The following is a 14,047-nucleotide window of genomic DNA, read 5'->3' as shown; positions in this document are numbered from 1 at the left end:
CCCCTTCAGTGCCAAACACAGACTGTCTGGCAGTGAATGTTTGATTTTGATTTTCTGTAAGGTGAAGGGTGTCTATTGTCAGAATTGTATAAAGAGACCCTATTTCACAGGACAGTGCAAGGATAAATGTTGCACGCCAGCAATAAAAACATAGCGGTTACTTATACCGGTGCCCTTCTCTCTATAGGGGAGGTCCCGCTGCGTTCCAAAGGCAGAGTTCAGAACAGAAGAAGAGTAAAGTCTCCACGGATTTTGCAAAATATACATTTATTTCTAGAATGATCCAACGTTTCTGCCGACTAGGCAGCCTTGACGAAGGTAGTCGGCTGGAACGTTGGATCATTCTGGCTTAATTTATATTTTGCAAAATCCGTGGAGCTTCTACTCGTCTTCTGTTTTGATCACAGTACAGTGCAGCAGAATCAGATTCATGGAGTTTGCTCAAGGAAATCAATGCTACTTTGAAGCTATTTCAAATACATATGCTGAATGGAAGACATATGTTTCTGATCAAATTCATTTTGCAATAAGCTTTCCTTTTGTGAAGAAGTAATGTATAGGGCAGCATCCCAGAACAAGACTGAACTTCGAATGCCATTAGACGATGCAAAACTAAGACGTTAACCCGGAAGATGAGCTATTAAAAACATTTTTGTCAGTGTTACTTTTATGGGTGTTGGCACTAGCTTCATTGATATGTTTAAGCCATAACTTCAGCTGTGTAAGCCAGGGGTGCTAACTCAAACCCTCAAGCACCCCCATCCACCCTCCCCAACAGGTCAGGTTTTCAGAATGTCCAGCTTCAGCACTGATGGCTCAATCAGAGGCTCAGTCAAAGACTGCGCCTCTGATTGGACCACCTGTGTTGAAGCAGGGACTGAATGAGCCACCTGTGCAGAAACGGGGATATCCTGAAAACCTGACCTGTTGGGGGGGGGGGGGGGAATTGAGGACTGTAGTCGAGCACCCCTGTACGCTATCATTCCCCTACAGTGCATTGCAGATCAATCCGGCAATTAAGTTAACATAATAATTGCATGCTAATCTTATATTGATAACTGTCCCAAATTCTTCTCACCTAGCTAAAAAAAAAAAAACATTAGGTTATACAGCCCTGTTTATATATGGTGGACTGATGATAGTGGGAGGATCTATCAATGTATTACTCCAGGGTTGTACTGAAGAAGATCATACCTATGAATGCATTGTCATTTTCAGTTGGAATATGTGAGTGTAAAACTGGATTTAACGCGGTTCTAGAGCGATCTATTGATATGAAGTCCACCCTACTAATCCACATGGCATTTCACTATTTGTCTGTAAGCATTATATATACGTATATATAATCTCATGCATGCATGAGCTGTAGGTGCGGGTGTTCCGGATGCTCCACAGATATAGTGATGTTCTCATAGTGGTTTGTGGTGGTGAACCGAAACAATGTTTTCCTAAGTGCTATGTGGGACAATGAATAATTCACAGGACGAAGAGGAGTGTCCAGGAGCAATTTCTAATGAAAAACACGACCTTCATTCTTACATTAAACTGAACACCGAATGTTCTCAGGGTTTTTCTGTGGGTCAGAAAGAGGAGTTTGAGTACCCTTCCAATGTCCATCGCAGGAAATGAAAAATGTCTTCACAGTCAGCCCCTTATATAATTGCACTGTTGCTCTTCATAATAAAATAATTCTCGTCTTAGGGTCATAGTGCCTGATGAGAGCCTGCTTTCGATTTTTTTCTTGACTTCAACTCATTCTCTGCCAAAGCGATGCATTGCAGGCTCCCTCTGGCAGCAAAAGGGTTAATTTTCTGCTTTGTCTTGTGCACTTATTGCACCCACATTGCATTTATGTGAAATCACTGTATACTTAAAGCAAAAATCCAATCTCTCCTCTTCTTTTTTTTTTTTTTTTTTTTTTTTTTTTATAACCAAGCACTTTTTATTTTTCCTTTTTTTTACCCAGGATTGAAGCAGGGGTCTGCTTCCGGATACTTTCAGCACTAAAGACCCCCTGCTTCAATCCTGGGTAAAAAAAAAAAGGAAAAATAAAAAGTGCTTGGTTTGCTCCTTTTTAAACTGTAAACATTTGTTTTTGTGGTATGCAGAATCTAAAACTGTTAAGATTTCAATGCATGGAAATAAATAGTAACTGTCATAGACCATAATGTTCCAAGTTTTTTAATTTAGGTCCTACTTTATCTACACGTTTCAAAGAAGATTCTCTGCTTATGTGGGCTGTCAAAAAAAGACAGAAATGCCCAATGCTACAGCATATGTGACAAAATACATAGTAAAGCGTGTGTGTGTGTGTGTGTGTGTGTGTGTGTGTGTGTGTGTGTGTGTGTGTGTGTGTGTGTGTCAAAAGTTATGCTACTGAGTGTGACCAAATGTATACAACAAAAGAAATGCCCAATGTTCATTACCTTATGTGTGTTGTACCTTTTTGTGAGGTTATTAACTCCTTGCGTAAAACTTTTATTTTGTGTCAATTAGCATAGCAAAAAAAATAAAACATTGGAGCAGTTTCAGGATTTATATGTATTTATGTATATGCGTGTTTGTGTGTATGTATGTGTATATATACATATATATATTCAGTATTATATATATATATAATACTGAATATATATATATATAATACTGAATATATATATATATATATATATATAATACTGTGTGTATATATATATATATATATATATATATATATATATATATATATATATATATATATATATATATATATATATATATATATATATATATATATATATATTGCAGAATAAATTAGTTCTTCAGTATTAGGTGATACCTTTTTTATTGGACTAACAATTTATGTCATAGGACAAGCTTTCGAGAGTTATCCTCTCTTCTTCAGGTCAAGCAGAGGATAACTCTCGAAAGCTTGTCCTATGACATAAATTGTTAGTCCAATAAAAAAGGTATCACCTAATACTGAAGAACTCATTTATTCTGCACTATCGCAACTGGACTAACACGGCTATTTTCTGCTTTATATATATATATATAATTTGTCAAAATATTTTCTGAATTTGGAAACTGTCAAAATGTACATTTTAACATAAATAAGAAATACGTGTACATGTTAATTGTTATTGACAACACAACATGTGTATCTGCACAACTGTAATTCTCCCTATGTTTTTTTGCTTTTTATATACAGGAAACCTTGCAACAGTTGGTTATGATGTCTCTGCCAAATGTTTTAATTATTGGCAAAAATCCCTTTTCTGGTAAGTAATACAATAGAATATGAAGCATGGGAGAATTTTTATGGGATTTATCATCAAGAGCAGGGCACTAACAATGAGAAAACTATCCTCATAAGGAAAAGACGAGATGTGAACATTTGCAGACACAAAATGGTTCAATACAGATTTGTGGCTCTTTATCCTTTCCTAGTATTAGCTAAGTGTTTTCTCCCACTTTTTCTGTTGGCAGCGTGCCTCTTTTCTAGGATGGTTATATGTACCTGCAATGCCAGTCACTACAATACCTTCTTCAGTAGTCAACACAATCCTCACTTCTTCTCAATATTAGTGAGTAAGTGCAACTATGAGCACGCACTTTCCGCAACCATCACAGTGCTTGGGAATCCATTGAAAATACTTTTATCCAATTGGATTTTCATTTGTCCTAGCACGGAAGATAAACGATATGATCCTCATGATTTTTCTGTATAAAGGGGACAACCGTAAACCTGATTAAAAATAAGATGACGATGCAAAAATATTACCCGTTGAGTTAGAAGAATAGTCAGATTTCCCATTTGTAAACTAAGGCCTCGGGCATGGTCTGCACTTAGGCGCTGAGGTGCGCTGCTGCTCGGCAGTGAGCCCCTGCAGCCGCACTGAGTGCGGCTTTAGCAGGGGCTCGCGCACACTACCGCAAGCGTGCGGAAGCGTAGGTCTTAGAAATTTTTTAGATTTTGGCGCTCATGGGAGCGCAGGGCCGGTCACGTGAGCGGTTCGAACCAGCTCCGTGATGTCACAGCCCCCCCCCCCCCCCCCGCCCGACACGCTCCGGACGGCGCGCGGTCTAAGGCCTGGGAAAGCACCCGCTTTCCCTTAGCCTCAGCGCGCCTCTGCCCGGCTGGATTCACCCTGGACGCAGCCTTAAGCTGATGTGACAAAAATGGAACTGACCGCTCTCAGTTGGTTTTACCTTTAAACACCAAGCCCCAAGAACTGATGATGTCGTATAGCGTCAGTCATCTGGTTTCTGCGCATTCTAGGTTTTCTAGATACTTAATTACTCTTATTTTGTTGGTAATTTACCTTACTTGTTCTCATGCTCCTGCATTATTGCATAATCCAGTTTACGTATAAGAAATTTAGGTAAAAGATTAGCTGTTTGAAACATTGAAGGCAACTATTGTTTTTGTTTTCTTTTAATTATACCCGCTACCGTTTGAATGCATTCCTGACTTGCAGATATTCAGCTGCTGTGAATTAAGAAATGGTGAAAAAGACAGAAAACATTTGGGTGTCGCTCTGAGGTGTAAATTCTCTATAGTACAAAGCGGTCATTTGAGTTGTTTTCTGCCAAAAATCCCCATAAACTTCAGTTGGGAATTTTGGCTGAAAATGGGCCGAATGCCGGATTCAAACAATATAGAATGTCCCCAATGTCTTCTTCCTTTTGTCCACAGCAAGCAAAATGTTTTCCTGGTAATTACCTGCTTCTTTGATAACTCACTGTGGCAGGACGGCCTGTAGCCGAGGTCAGGGAACAGTCCACACGTGTAGTTTCAGGATAATGAAAAATGTTCAATGGCTTTATTTCTCCACAGTAACATAACATGCGGGTACACTGTCCCTTTAACAAAATAAATCCTGCTCCACAATGGGAGAAAAACTGACTAACACTGCAGACCTATCTAGCAGGCTGGCTGGCTAAACCATAACCAAACCTTCAGAGTCTTTTAAACAGTCATGAAAACAAATTAAACAAATCTTACTTTGGCTGCAGTAAGTAGTGTGTTGTATCCTTCTGGCTAGCAGCACATCTATCCATGTGCTCTTGTCTGAGGGAGCCAGCTACTGCTGGTAACAAGATCCTTTTCTACCTTTCTGGCTCTCAGGTGTCAGCTTACTTCCTGACTACCCAAGTTCCACCTGAGTTAACCCTTATGAGTGCTGGATGAAGCACTCAGACATATGTCTCCCAGGCGTAACTGATAGGAGTTGACTTCACTCTGTCACATACCTCCCCTGTTTGTGTGTGGCTAGTGTCCCACATGGCTGAAGCCCGACCCTCCACTCCTTCCCTTGACAAAAAATCAGCATTTCCATGGTCCTTTCCAGGTCTATGCTGAATATCAAACGAGAAGGGTTGGAGGGCAATATACCACCTGGTCAACCTTGGATTTGTGTCCTTCATGGTGTTTAACCACTTCAAGGGCGCATGGTCAGTGACCAGGGTGAAGTGTACTCCGGTGACATAATGTCTCAAGGCCTCAATTGCCCATTTTACAGCGAGGCACTCCTTCTCAATAACGGAAAACCTCACTTCCCTTGGGAACAGCTTCCGGCTGATGAACAGTATGGGGTGTTCAACACCATCAAATTGCTGAGACAGCACTGCTCCCAGTCCTACCTCTGAGGCATCCGTCTGGATGAGGAAGGGCTCTTTAAAATCTGGGCTCCAAAGAGCGGGGCCCTCTGACAGGCACTTTTTTAGCATGTCAAAGGCGTCTTGGCACTCCCAAGACCATTTAACTTGGGTTGGGGCACTCTTTTTTGTCAGATCTGTTAGGGGTGCAGAAATTTCCAAACAATTGGGGATAAACCGCCGGTAATACCCTGCTAACCCCAAAAGGGAGCGGACCTGTGTCTTTGTCTGTGGGGTGGGGACTTCCTTTATGGCGGCTACCTTGCTATCTAGTGGCCTTACTATCCCTCCCCCAATGGCATAGCCCAAGTACTTTGTAGTGGATTTACCCAGGGCACATTTTTTTGGGATTTGCAGTGACTTTTTATATGAGACTGCCAGTGTCTGCTATAGATGACAATGTCATCCAATTAGGCCGCGGCATATGCCCTATGGGGTCGTAGTACCTTATCCATTAACCTTTGGAACGTGGCTGGAGCCCCATGTAATCCAAATGGCATAGTGACGAATTGGTATAAACCGAGAGGGGTGGCGAAGGCAGTTTTGCATTTGGATTCTTCCGCTAGAGGTATCTGCCAATATCCTTTCGTGAGATCTAGGGTGGAGATATACTCTGCTTTACCAAGCGAATCAAGCAATTCATCCACCCTAGGCATTGGATACAGTATGCATGAAATCTGGATACAGCATTTACCTTTCGCAGATCTACGCAAAACCTCACCTTCCCATCTGGTTTAGGGACCAACACGATAGGGCTACACCATTCGCTGTGGGACTCCTCGATCACGCCCAATTCCAACATGTCTATTATCTCCCTCTCTACCAGGTCTTTTCGGCCCTCTGGCAATCTATAGGGACGGGACCGTACTTTTACGCCAGGTTCTGTCTCAATCCTATGGGACACTAAATCAGTCTGCCCTGGCAGCTCAGAAAAAAACATCTGAGAACTGGTCACATACATCAAGTAGGTGTGACCTTTGTTCCGTTGTTAACTGCTCTCCCATGGGAACCTGATGGTCAGTGTACTTACTACCCTTTGGAAGCTTTGGGCCCAAATCTGTCTCTCCTTCCAGAGGGTGAATGAACAGCGATCTCATCGTTTTCCAGGGTTTCAGGAGGTTCACGTAGTAGATTTATTTACCCTTCCTGGACCCTGGTTTGAGAGGTCTCATAGTTCACCTCCCCGGTGCGGCGGAGAACTTGGAAAGGACCCTGCCACTACGCAAGGAGTTTACTCTCTGATGTCGTTAGCAGTAGCATCACTTGGTCCCCAGGTTGGAAGACCCTCAAGCGAGCATTTTGATTGTACTGCCTCTCGACGTTCTTGAGCAGATTTGAAGTTTTCCTTAGCAAACCGACCTATCATGTCTAGGCGGTTTCTAAGGTCTATGACATACTGAAGGGTATTCTTGGAGGGGGATGGCTCCTCCTCCCAGGATTCCTTCAGTAGGTCGAGAATACCCCGAGGTTGGCGTCCATATAGGAGCTCAAACGGGGAGAAGCCTGTGGATGATTGGGGAACTTCTCGTACCGCAAACAGGAAAGGGAGAAGTTCATCCCAAGCTCGCTTTTCAGTGTCCACAAACTTCCTAAGCATAGACTTTAAAGTACGGTTAAACCTCTCTACCAATCCATCAGTCTGAGGATGGTAGACCGAGGTCCGGACGGATTTTACCTCCAATAACTTCAGGACATCCTGCATTAACTTTGCCATGAAATTTGTTCCCTGGTCAGTTAACATTACTTGGGGAAGTCCTACCCTAGAAAACAGTTCTAACAGCCTGTGAGCAACCTGTTTAGCAGTGGCTGATCTCAGAGGGAAGGCCTCAGGATATCTGGTGGCATAATCAACAACAACGAGTATAAATTTATGTCCCTTCGCAGAGGGTTCTAAAGGTCCGACCAGATCTACCCCAATTCTCTCGAAAGGGACGGCTACCAAGGGCAGAGGAACCAAGGGAGCCGGCTTCTGTCCTTTTTGGCTAGTTAACTGGCATTCAGGACATCTCACATAGTTTCATGATGTCACCATGTATGCCTGGCCAGTAAAACCGGGACGAGATGCGGTCCGTGGTCTTATCTCTGCCCAAATGACCACCCCATGGGACAGTATGAGCTAGGGTGAACACTGTTTTAATCAACCCTTTAGGGACTAGCATCTGTCGAATGACCTCCCCTGTTTGTGTAACCTTATTCACACGATATAGTATGTCATTCAACAGTTCAAAATGTGGATACACTTTTACACCTTGTTCATCTATTATCTTGTTGTTGACCTGTACCACCTTCTCATATTGTCTAGCCAGAGCTGGGTCCTCCCTCTGCCTCTGACGGAAGTCAGGAAGATCCAGGGCTGGCAACACTCCCGTATCTATCTGTTCCCCACCCTGGTCATCCCCGGCCATGACCTGCAGTCCTTTGGGCTGACTAATGTTACCAAAAGTCCCAGCCTTTCTTAACCAGTCCTCTTTTTCTGCACGTCTCTGTTTACGTGTCTTTGGGACATGGTGTCTACGGGGGAAAATCTCTGGGGGAAAAGGGAACAAGTCTCCGGGCTTCTCCGGTACCAGAGACCAGAGAAGTAGGCTCTGTAGGAGTAGGGGCCAACAATGTTTCGAGGTAGGGCCAGTCTCGGCCAAGTAGAACAGGAGCAGGTAGCCAGGGGGCAACTCCCACTAGTAGGCTAGCCTCTTTATCCTGGATACGTAGTAGAACGTTCGCCGTCGGGTATCTCTTTGTATCCCCATGGATACACTCGATATTCCAAGGAGAGTCATAAGATAGTCTATTGCTTGGAATTAGGCCCTCTAGGATCAGGGTTTTTCCAGAGCCCGAGTCCAGCATGGCGTTTACTTTTGTCCCCTCCAGAGATGCTGGGACTAACCACGGATTGTGGTCCCCTCGGAGACAAGCTGTGGCAGTGGTTCTGCCATATGAACAGTCCATCTCCTCATCTCCTGAGTCCGCAAACTCGGTCATCCGTGGAAGCTCTCGACAGGGCTCGGTGTTTGGACCTCTCCGCTGTTGGATGGGGTCCTCCCTTCTGGTTGGTGGGGTTATCCTCTCCACCGGGTGGGTGACAGGAGTCCAGGTTCTCGGGGAATACTGTGGGTGGCGACCTCCCTTGAGTGATCCAGTGGCCCCGGACCCAGGATGGGCGTCTCTGCAGGAGTTTGTACCAGGAACCCTCCAAGATGGGAAAGGGTCTTCCGATCGGGTTGACTGGATCTCCCGAGCTGGCGGGTTGTAGACCCCTCGATTGTCTGCTCTCCTGCCTCTAGCATCACCGGAAGCAACTGGTGTTTGCACGGACCGTTCCCAGCTATCCTGTTGGGTGTCGTCACCAAGGAAGTTTTCCACCAAGCGGACCGCTGAATTCAGGGAAAATGCAGCATGTCTTTTTACCCAGGAGCGGGAGGAGGGGGGCAGTACCTGTATGAACTGCTCGAGCACAAACTGTTCAAGGATCTCTTCCTTGGTATGCTTCTCCGGTTGTATCCACCTGGTACATAAGTCTACTAAGCGGTGGGCTACGACCCGGGGTCTGTCTTTGTTTGCATATTTGACTGTCCGGAACCGCTGTCGGTAGGTCTCTGGAGTGAGGCCTAGGCGATCCAGAATAGCAGCCTTTAGTTTCTGATAGTCCATGGCCTCGTCTGCTGGAAGAGCCTGGTAGGCTGCCTGAGCTTCCCCTATGAGGAGTGGAGCCAGAGTCGTTACCCAGCGATCAACTGTCCAGCCGTGGGCCGTGGCTACCCTTTCAAAAGTGAGGAGAAATGCCTCTGGGTCTTCGGTTGGCTTCATTTTATGCAGCATCACCGGTGGGTTATTTGGAATAGCTGGTCTGCCTGGGGCTGGGCCTTCAACTAGCAGTTGGAGTAGCTTTTCTTCCCGCCGGGCCTGTCGGTCATCTTGCTGGGCCTGTCGCTCATCTTGCTTGGCCTGCCATTGTATTTGCTGGGCCTGTTGCTCAGCTTGTTTCTCTGCTAGCTGGAGCTGTTGCTCAAGGAACTGAGAAAAAAAATTCTCCATTTTTTTTTTTTTTCTGTGTGGCCCTTCAGATACAGGGGCCGTCCGACGTCCCACTTCTGACACCACTTGTGGCAGGACGGCCTGTAGCCGAGGTCAGGGAACAGTCCACACGTGTAGTTTCAGGATAATGAAAGATGTTCAATGGCTTTATTTCTCCACAGTAACATAACATGCGGGTACACTGTCCCTTTAACAAAATAAATCCTGCTCCACGATGGGAGAAAAACTGACTAACACTGCAGACCTATCTAGCAGGCTGGCTGGCTAAACCATAACCAAACCTTCAGAGTCTTTTAAGCAGTCATGAAAACAAATTATACAAATCTTACTTTGGCTGCAGTAAGTAGTGTGTTGTATCCTTCTGGCTAGCAGCACATCTATCCATGTGCTCTTGTCTGAGGGAGCCAGCTACTGCTGGTAACAAGATCCTTTTCTACCTTTCTGGCTCTCAGGTGTCAGCTTACTTCCTGACTACCCAAGTTCCACCTGAGTTAACCCTTATGAGTGCTGGATGAAGCACTCAGACATACGTCTCCCAGGCGTAACTGATAGGAGTTGACTTCACTCTGTCACACTCACGTTCTGTCTAAATTGGTCTTTCTGTCCTAATTTCATGACATAACAATTTTAAACCTGTCCTTTTCTCACCATGACTTGATTTCCATAATGGTACAAGCATACAGACACTATTCACTGAAAGTGCATCTGCATAAGTAAAAATATTTTCTACTGGCTACTATAAACTAACTAGTAATTGCATACCCGGCAAGATTATTCATGAACATTGGCTATAAAACAAAGTATAAACTTAAAGGGAAATACATATGCTTTAACCCGGAAGGCAGACACCATCTTTCTCATTATACACATAATGCGAAAGTAACCATAGAGTAACCAAATTAAGCCGGTCTTTGCTTTTGGTGTTTTTTTTCTTTGTAACAAAAGAATTGGGATAATGAGAGAAAACCATGCTGTTTGCTCTTGCAGCTATCCAGATATCAAACATCATTCCCCTAGGAAGCCAGTTGTTCACCCGGGGAACCAGTGCAGGAAGGACTGCGGCTCCTAAAGAACCACTTTGGACCCAGAGCTGTGAATCCCTTCTCTGCTTTCTGAAGTCGCGCCGCACATTTGCATAGCGCTTTGAGGCATTGTGGGACACGACTTTGGCAAGCAGAGCAGTAATTGACCATTCTATTTGTACAGAGGTTCTTCAGGAGTGGCAGTCTATCAGCTCCATGTGTCACCACCAGCGGGTGGAATTTACATGTGTCACCACCAGCGGGTGGGATTTACGAGCCCAGTGTAGAACCATTATTGTCTGGTCCCAGATCTTACTAGGTAAAAATAAAAATGCGACCAGCACAGAGGTGCTGTTGTAACCAATCTTGTGTTGGAAATTGCTTCCCATCTGTTGAATAGGCACTGATAATTAGGATTTGTACCTTCCAGTCTGTGTGTGTCCCTGAGTGAGGGGTAGAGGGGCAGATAAAATGGTAAAGTGGTGAGGGTAGCTGAAACCGGGTGAGATGACGTGAGAGAGCAGGTGTGAGGGACTCAAAGAAGTGAAATATTAAAGTATTGAAAGGTCAAATACAGGGTAGCACAATTAAATTGTATGATATATACTGTAAATACCCTTTATGTTTACATAAATCACATGTATGTATGTACTTCTGGCAGCAAATAAGTTAATACATTTCTTGGGAATTCCCTCACTGAAATGGACAACAGTAAATGGCAAATATTTTGTTCTAATACAGTACTAAATAAATATATTCCCAAGAGTCCTGCATATTTAAAAGAAAATGCTATTTTCATTCAAATTGCTTAAAAATGAAAGGGTGGGTGCAGAAAAGTCTCATTGGTTTTTTTGTACTTTAAGAATTCTCTATTGGGGACGTGTGTTTGAGATGCGTTACTTGAAAAAGCTGCAACAAAAGTTGTTTAGAAACGACCACACATAAATTGTCTTTTTTTTTTTATTGATAGAGCAAGGTACTGAAGAGATGAGAAAACTACTGCTTCTTTTGCTGGGCTGTGCAGTTCAGGTGAGCTTATATTTATTTATTTATAATGTGCAATGTTCGATCATACAATGGCAGATAATGTTCTACACACAAAACTGCAGCTGCTGACTTAAGCCTGCCATTTAGCACCTGTCCTTTTTATAACAAAAAATATGCATTAAATATAAAATGTGCATTTCAGAATTTATTTCATCATTACATTGTGGAAGGTTTTTAAAGAAAAAAATAAATCAAAACATGCTATTCTTTTTATCATGCCTAAAAAGTGTGCGTTTTTGTGGCTCTCATTAGAAAATGTTTCCTCTCTGCATAGAGATCCTGGCTCTAAAAAGGTCCCTAAAAGCCATTACTCCCACACCTCTCAACTTTCACGGAATATCCGGTGTATCTCAATCACTATGGGTCAATCCCACATAATTTTAGCATCAGCTGTCTCCGTAAAAAGAGTTCAAAGTTTTCTATTAAAATTTTATCATTTGTATGTTTTTAACCTGAATGCAGATTTAACTAGGGACTGCAATCTTTGTTACTCTGTATCTCCACACATTTGACACAGTGTGTGTGTGTGTGTGTGTGTGTGTGTGTGTGTGTGTGTGTGTCTGTGTGTGTCTTGCTTCAGATTTTGATCTGTTGTTATAAATGTAAAAAAAATAGTGGCAAAGAATATGCACATGGTGATTATAATGGTAATTGTATTGATATCGATTTTGGCAAGAGGCTGGTGTTTTGATGCAGTTTTGTCACTTCCTTGTCACTAAGGCGTAGGTGACTATACACATACTGTAATCACGTTATTACTCCAGCTGGGCTTCAGAAGAAATATTTGTTTTGTCAGCTGTGATCCCCTGTCTAACAGTTTTTCATCTGTGTGACAGTGTGTAAAAAAAAAAAATAATCATTTGTAAAATGCTTTACACATTGTGAAATAAATCAAATGATGTATTGGAATCCAACGTGAAATCAATATAACAACTTACATTAAACATGATGTAGATCAGTGAAACTGCCGCCCCTAATGAAATCAGAACTCACCAGCAATGAAAAATTAAAAAAAAGGTTTATTAAACTACATAAAAATGATACAAAAATACACGGACAAAACAAAAAAATCTTGTCCCACGCGTTTCACGCCCTGTGGTGCTTTCTCAAGTCCTCCTTGAGAAAGCGCTAGAGTGCATGAAATGCGTGGGAGGAGATTTTTTGTTTGGTCCGTGTATTTTTGTATTATTTTTATGTAGTTTAATAAAACATTTTTTATTTTTTCATTGCTGGTGAGTTCTGATTTCATTAGGGGCGGCGGTTTCACTGATCATCTACATCATGTTTTGATTCTACGATTGGAGAGACGGTACAGGGGGTCACAGATTATCCTACAATTTTGGGTTCACAGGCTGCAATCGGGTGGAGAAGTGAACGGTGACTAATCGTGAGTTAAAGTGCAGCTCCACATAGAAGCAGAGACACGGGTTCAATATCCCATCTGCAGTTGTCCTGTGGGGGTATCACATCTATCCTTCACTGGATGAACAGTGTTTTTTATATTTATGAGGCTAACGAGCCCGCAATCTCCCACCATTTCATACCTTAATCTTCCAGCAGTGAAAGATTTCCGTCATCAACCCTATCAGTGCCCCGCTTGTCATACTTTATTACATTGGCTCATTACAGCCCTACGTTTTGTTCTTTGAGCTTATGTTAGGTTTTTTTCTACGATTACATTAAACATGTATGGAACCGAGGCCGCCCGCTATTTGCTGAAGGGGGGAGAGCGGAATGGAAAACTTGGGAGATGGGGGAGAGAGGACACGGCTGCACTACTTGATATTTGCGTTCAATATTGTCTTTATTGTTGCCATAGGGACCAGGTGCAAGGATAAATAATTATATTTGAAAAATAGCAGTGTTGTTTGTGTCCTATATATAGTTATTATATGCGATCTCTTGATGATATTTTGTCTTTTTTTTTTTTATTTTAGTGTGAAAGAAAAGAAGAGTTTATTGAAAAAATACAGGACTTGGATTTTGACACAAAAGCAGCCGTTGCAGCTCACATTCAAGAGGTACAGTATCCTTGTGTATATCTTTTTATCAGGTGTTCTAAGTGAGCATGTATTTACCGAAGGGTCACAACTACTGACCGCCAATATATTTGTACGTATTGCAAAAGTGATGGAAAGAGCATAGTGACTCGTGAAGAGCTTCGGGTTGTTTATCAGCAATAAAGAAATACCAGAGAAGATCACATGTATGTAAATGTGGAGCGAGAGGAATATAATTATATGCTCACAATCGTAGGGGAAAGCTCAATCCAAGCGGCCTATTTGCGGCAGATCTTCAAGCACGAGTTC

General features: G+C 42.9%; 1 protein-coding gene across 8 annotated transcripts in view; it reads left to right on the top strand.

The window, feature by feature from the left end:
- The window catches only part of CCDC88A (coiled-coil domain containing 88A), a 185,390-nt gene that overhangs the window by 85,686 nt on the left and 85,657 nt on the right, over nt 1-14,047 (top strand). For all 8 annotated transcript variants that reach the window (XM_075595981.1, XM_075595983.1, XM_075595982.1 and 5 more), the window contains exons 4-6: nt 3,188-3,257; nt 11,662-11,720; nt 13,676-13,759. In XM_075595981.1, the coding sequence (XP_075452096.1) occupies nt 3,188-3,257; nt 11,662-11,720; nt 13,676-13,759 (213 nt within the window). The remainder of the gene's footprint in view (nt 1-3,187; nt 3,258-11,661; nt 11,721-13,675; nt 13,760-14,047) is intronic.

The sequence above is a fragment of the Ascaphus truei genome, chromosome 4 (assembly GCF_040206685.1).
Source record: "Ascaphus truei isolate aAscTru1 chromosome 4, aAscTru1.hap1, whole genome shotgun sequence".
Taxonomy (NCBI): Eukaryota; Metazoa; Chordata; class Amphibia; order Anura; family Ascaphidae; genus Ascaphus; species Ascaphus truei.
This window is presented reverse-complemented; position numbering and strand designations above follow the sequence as displayed.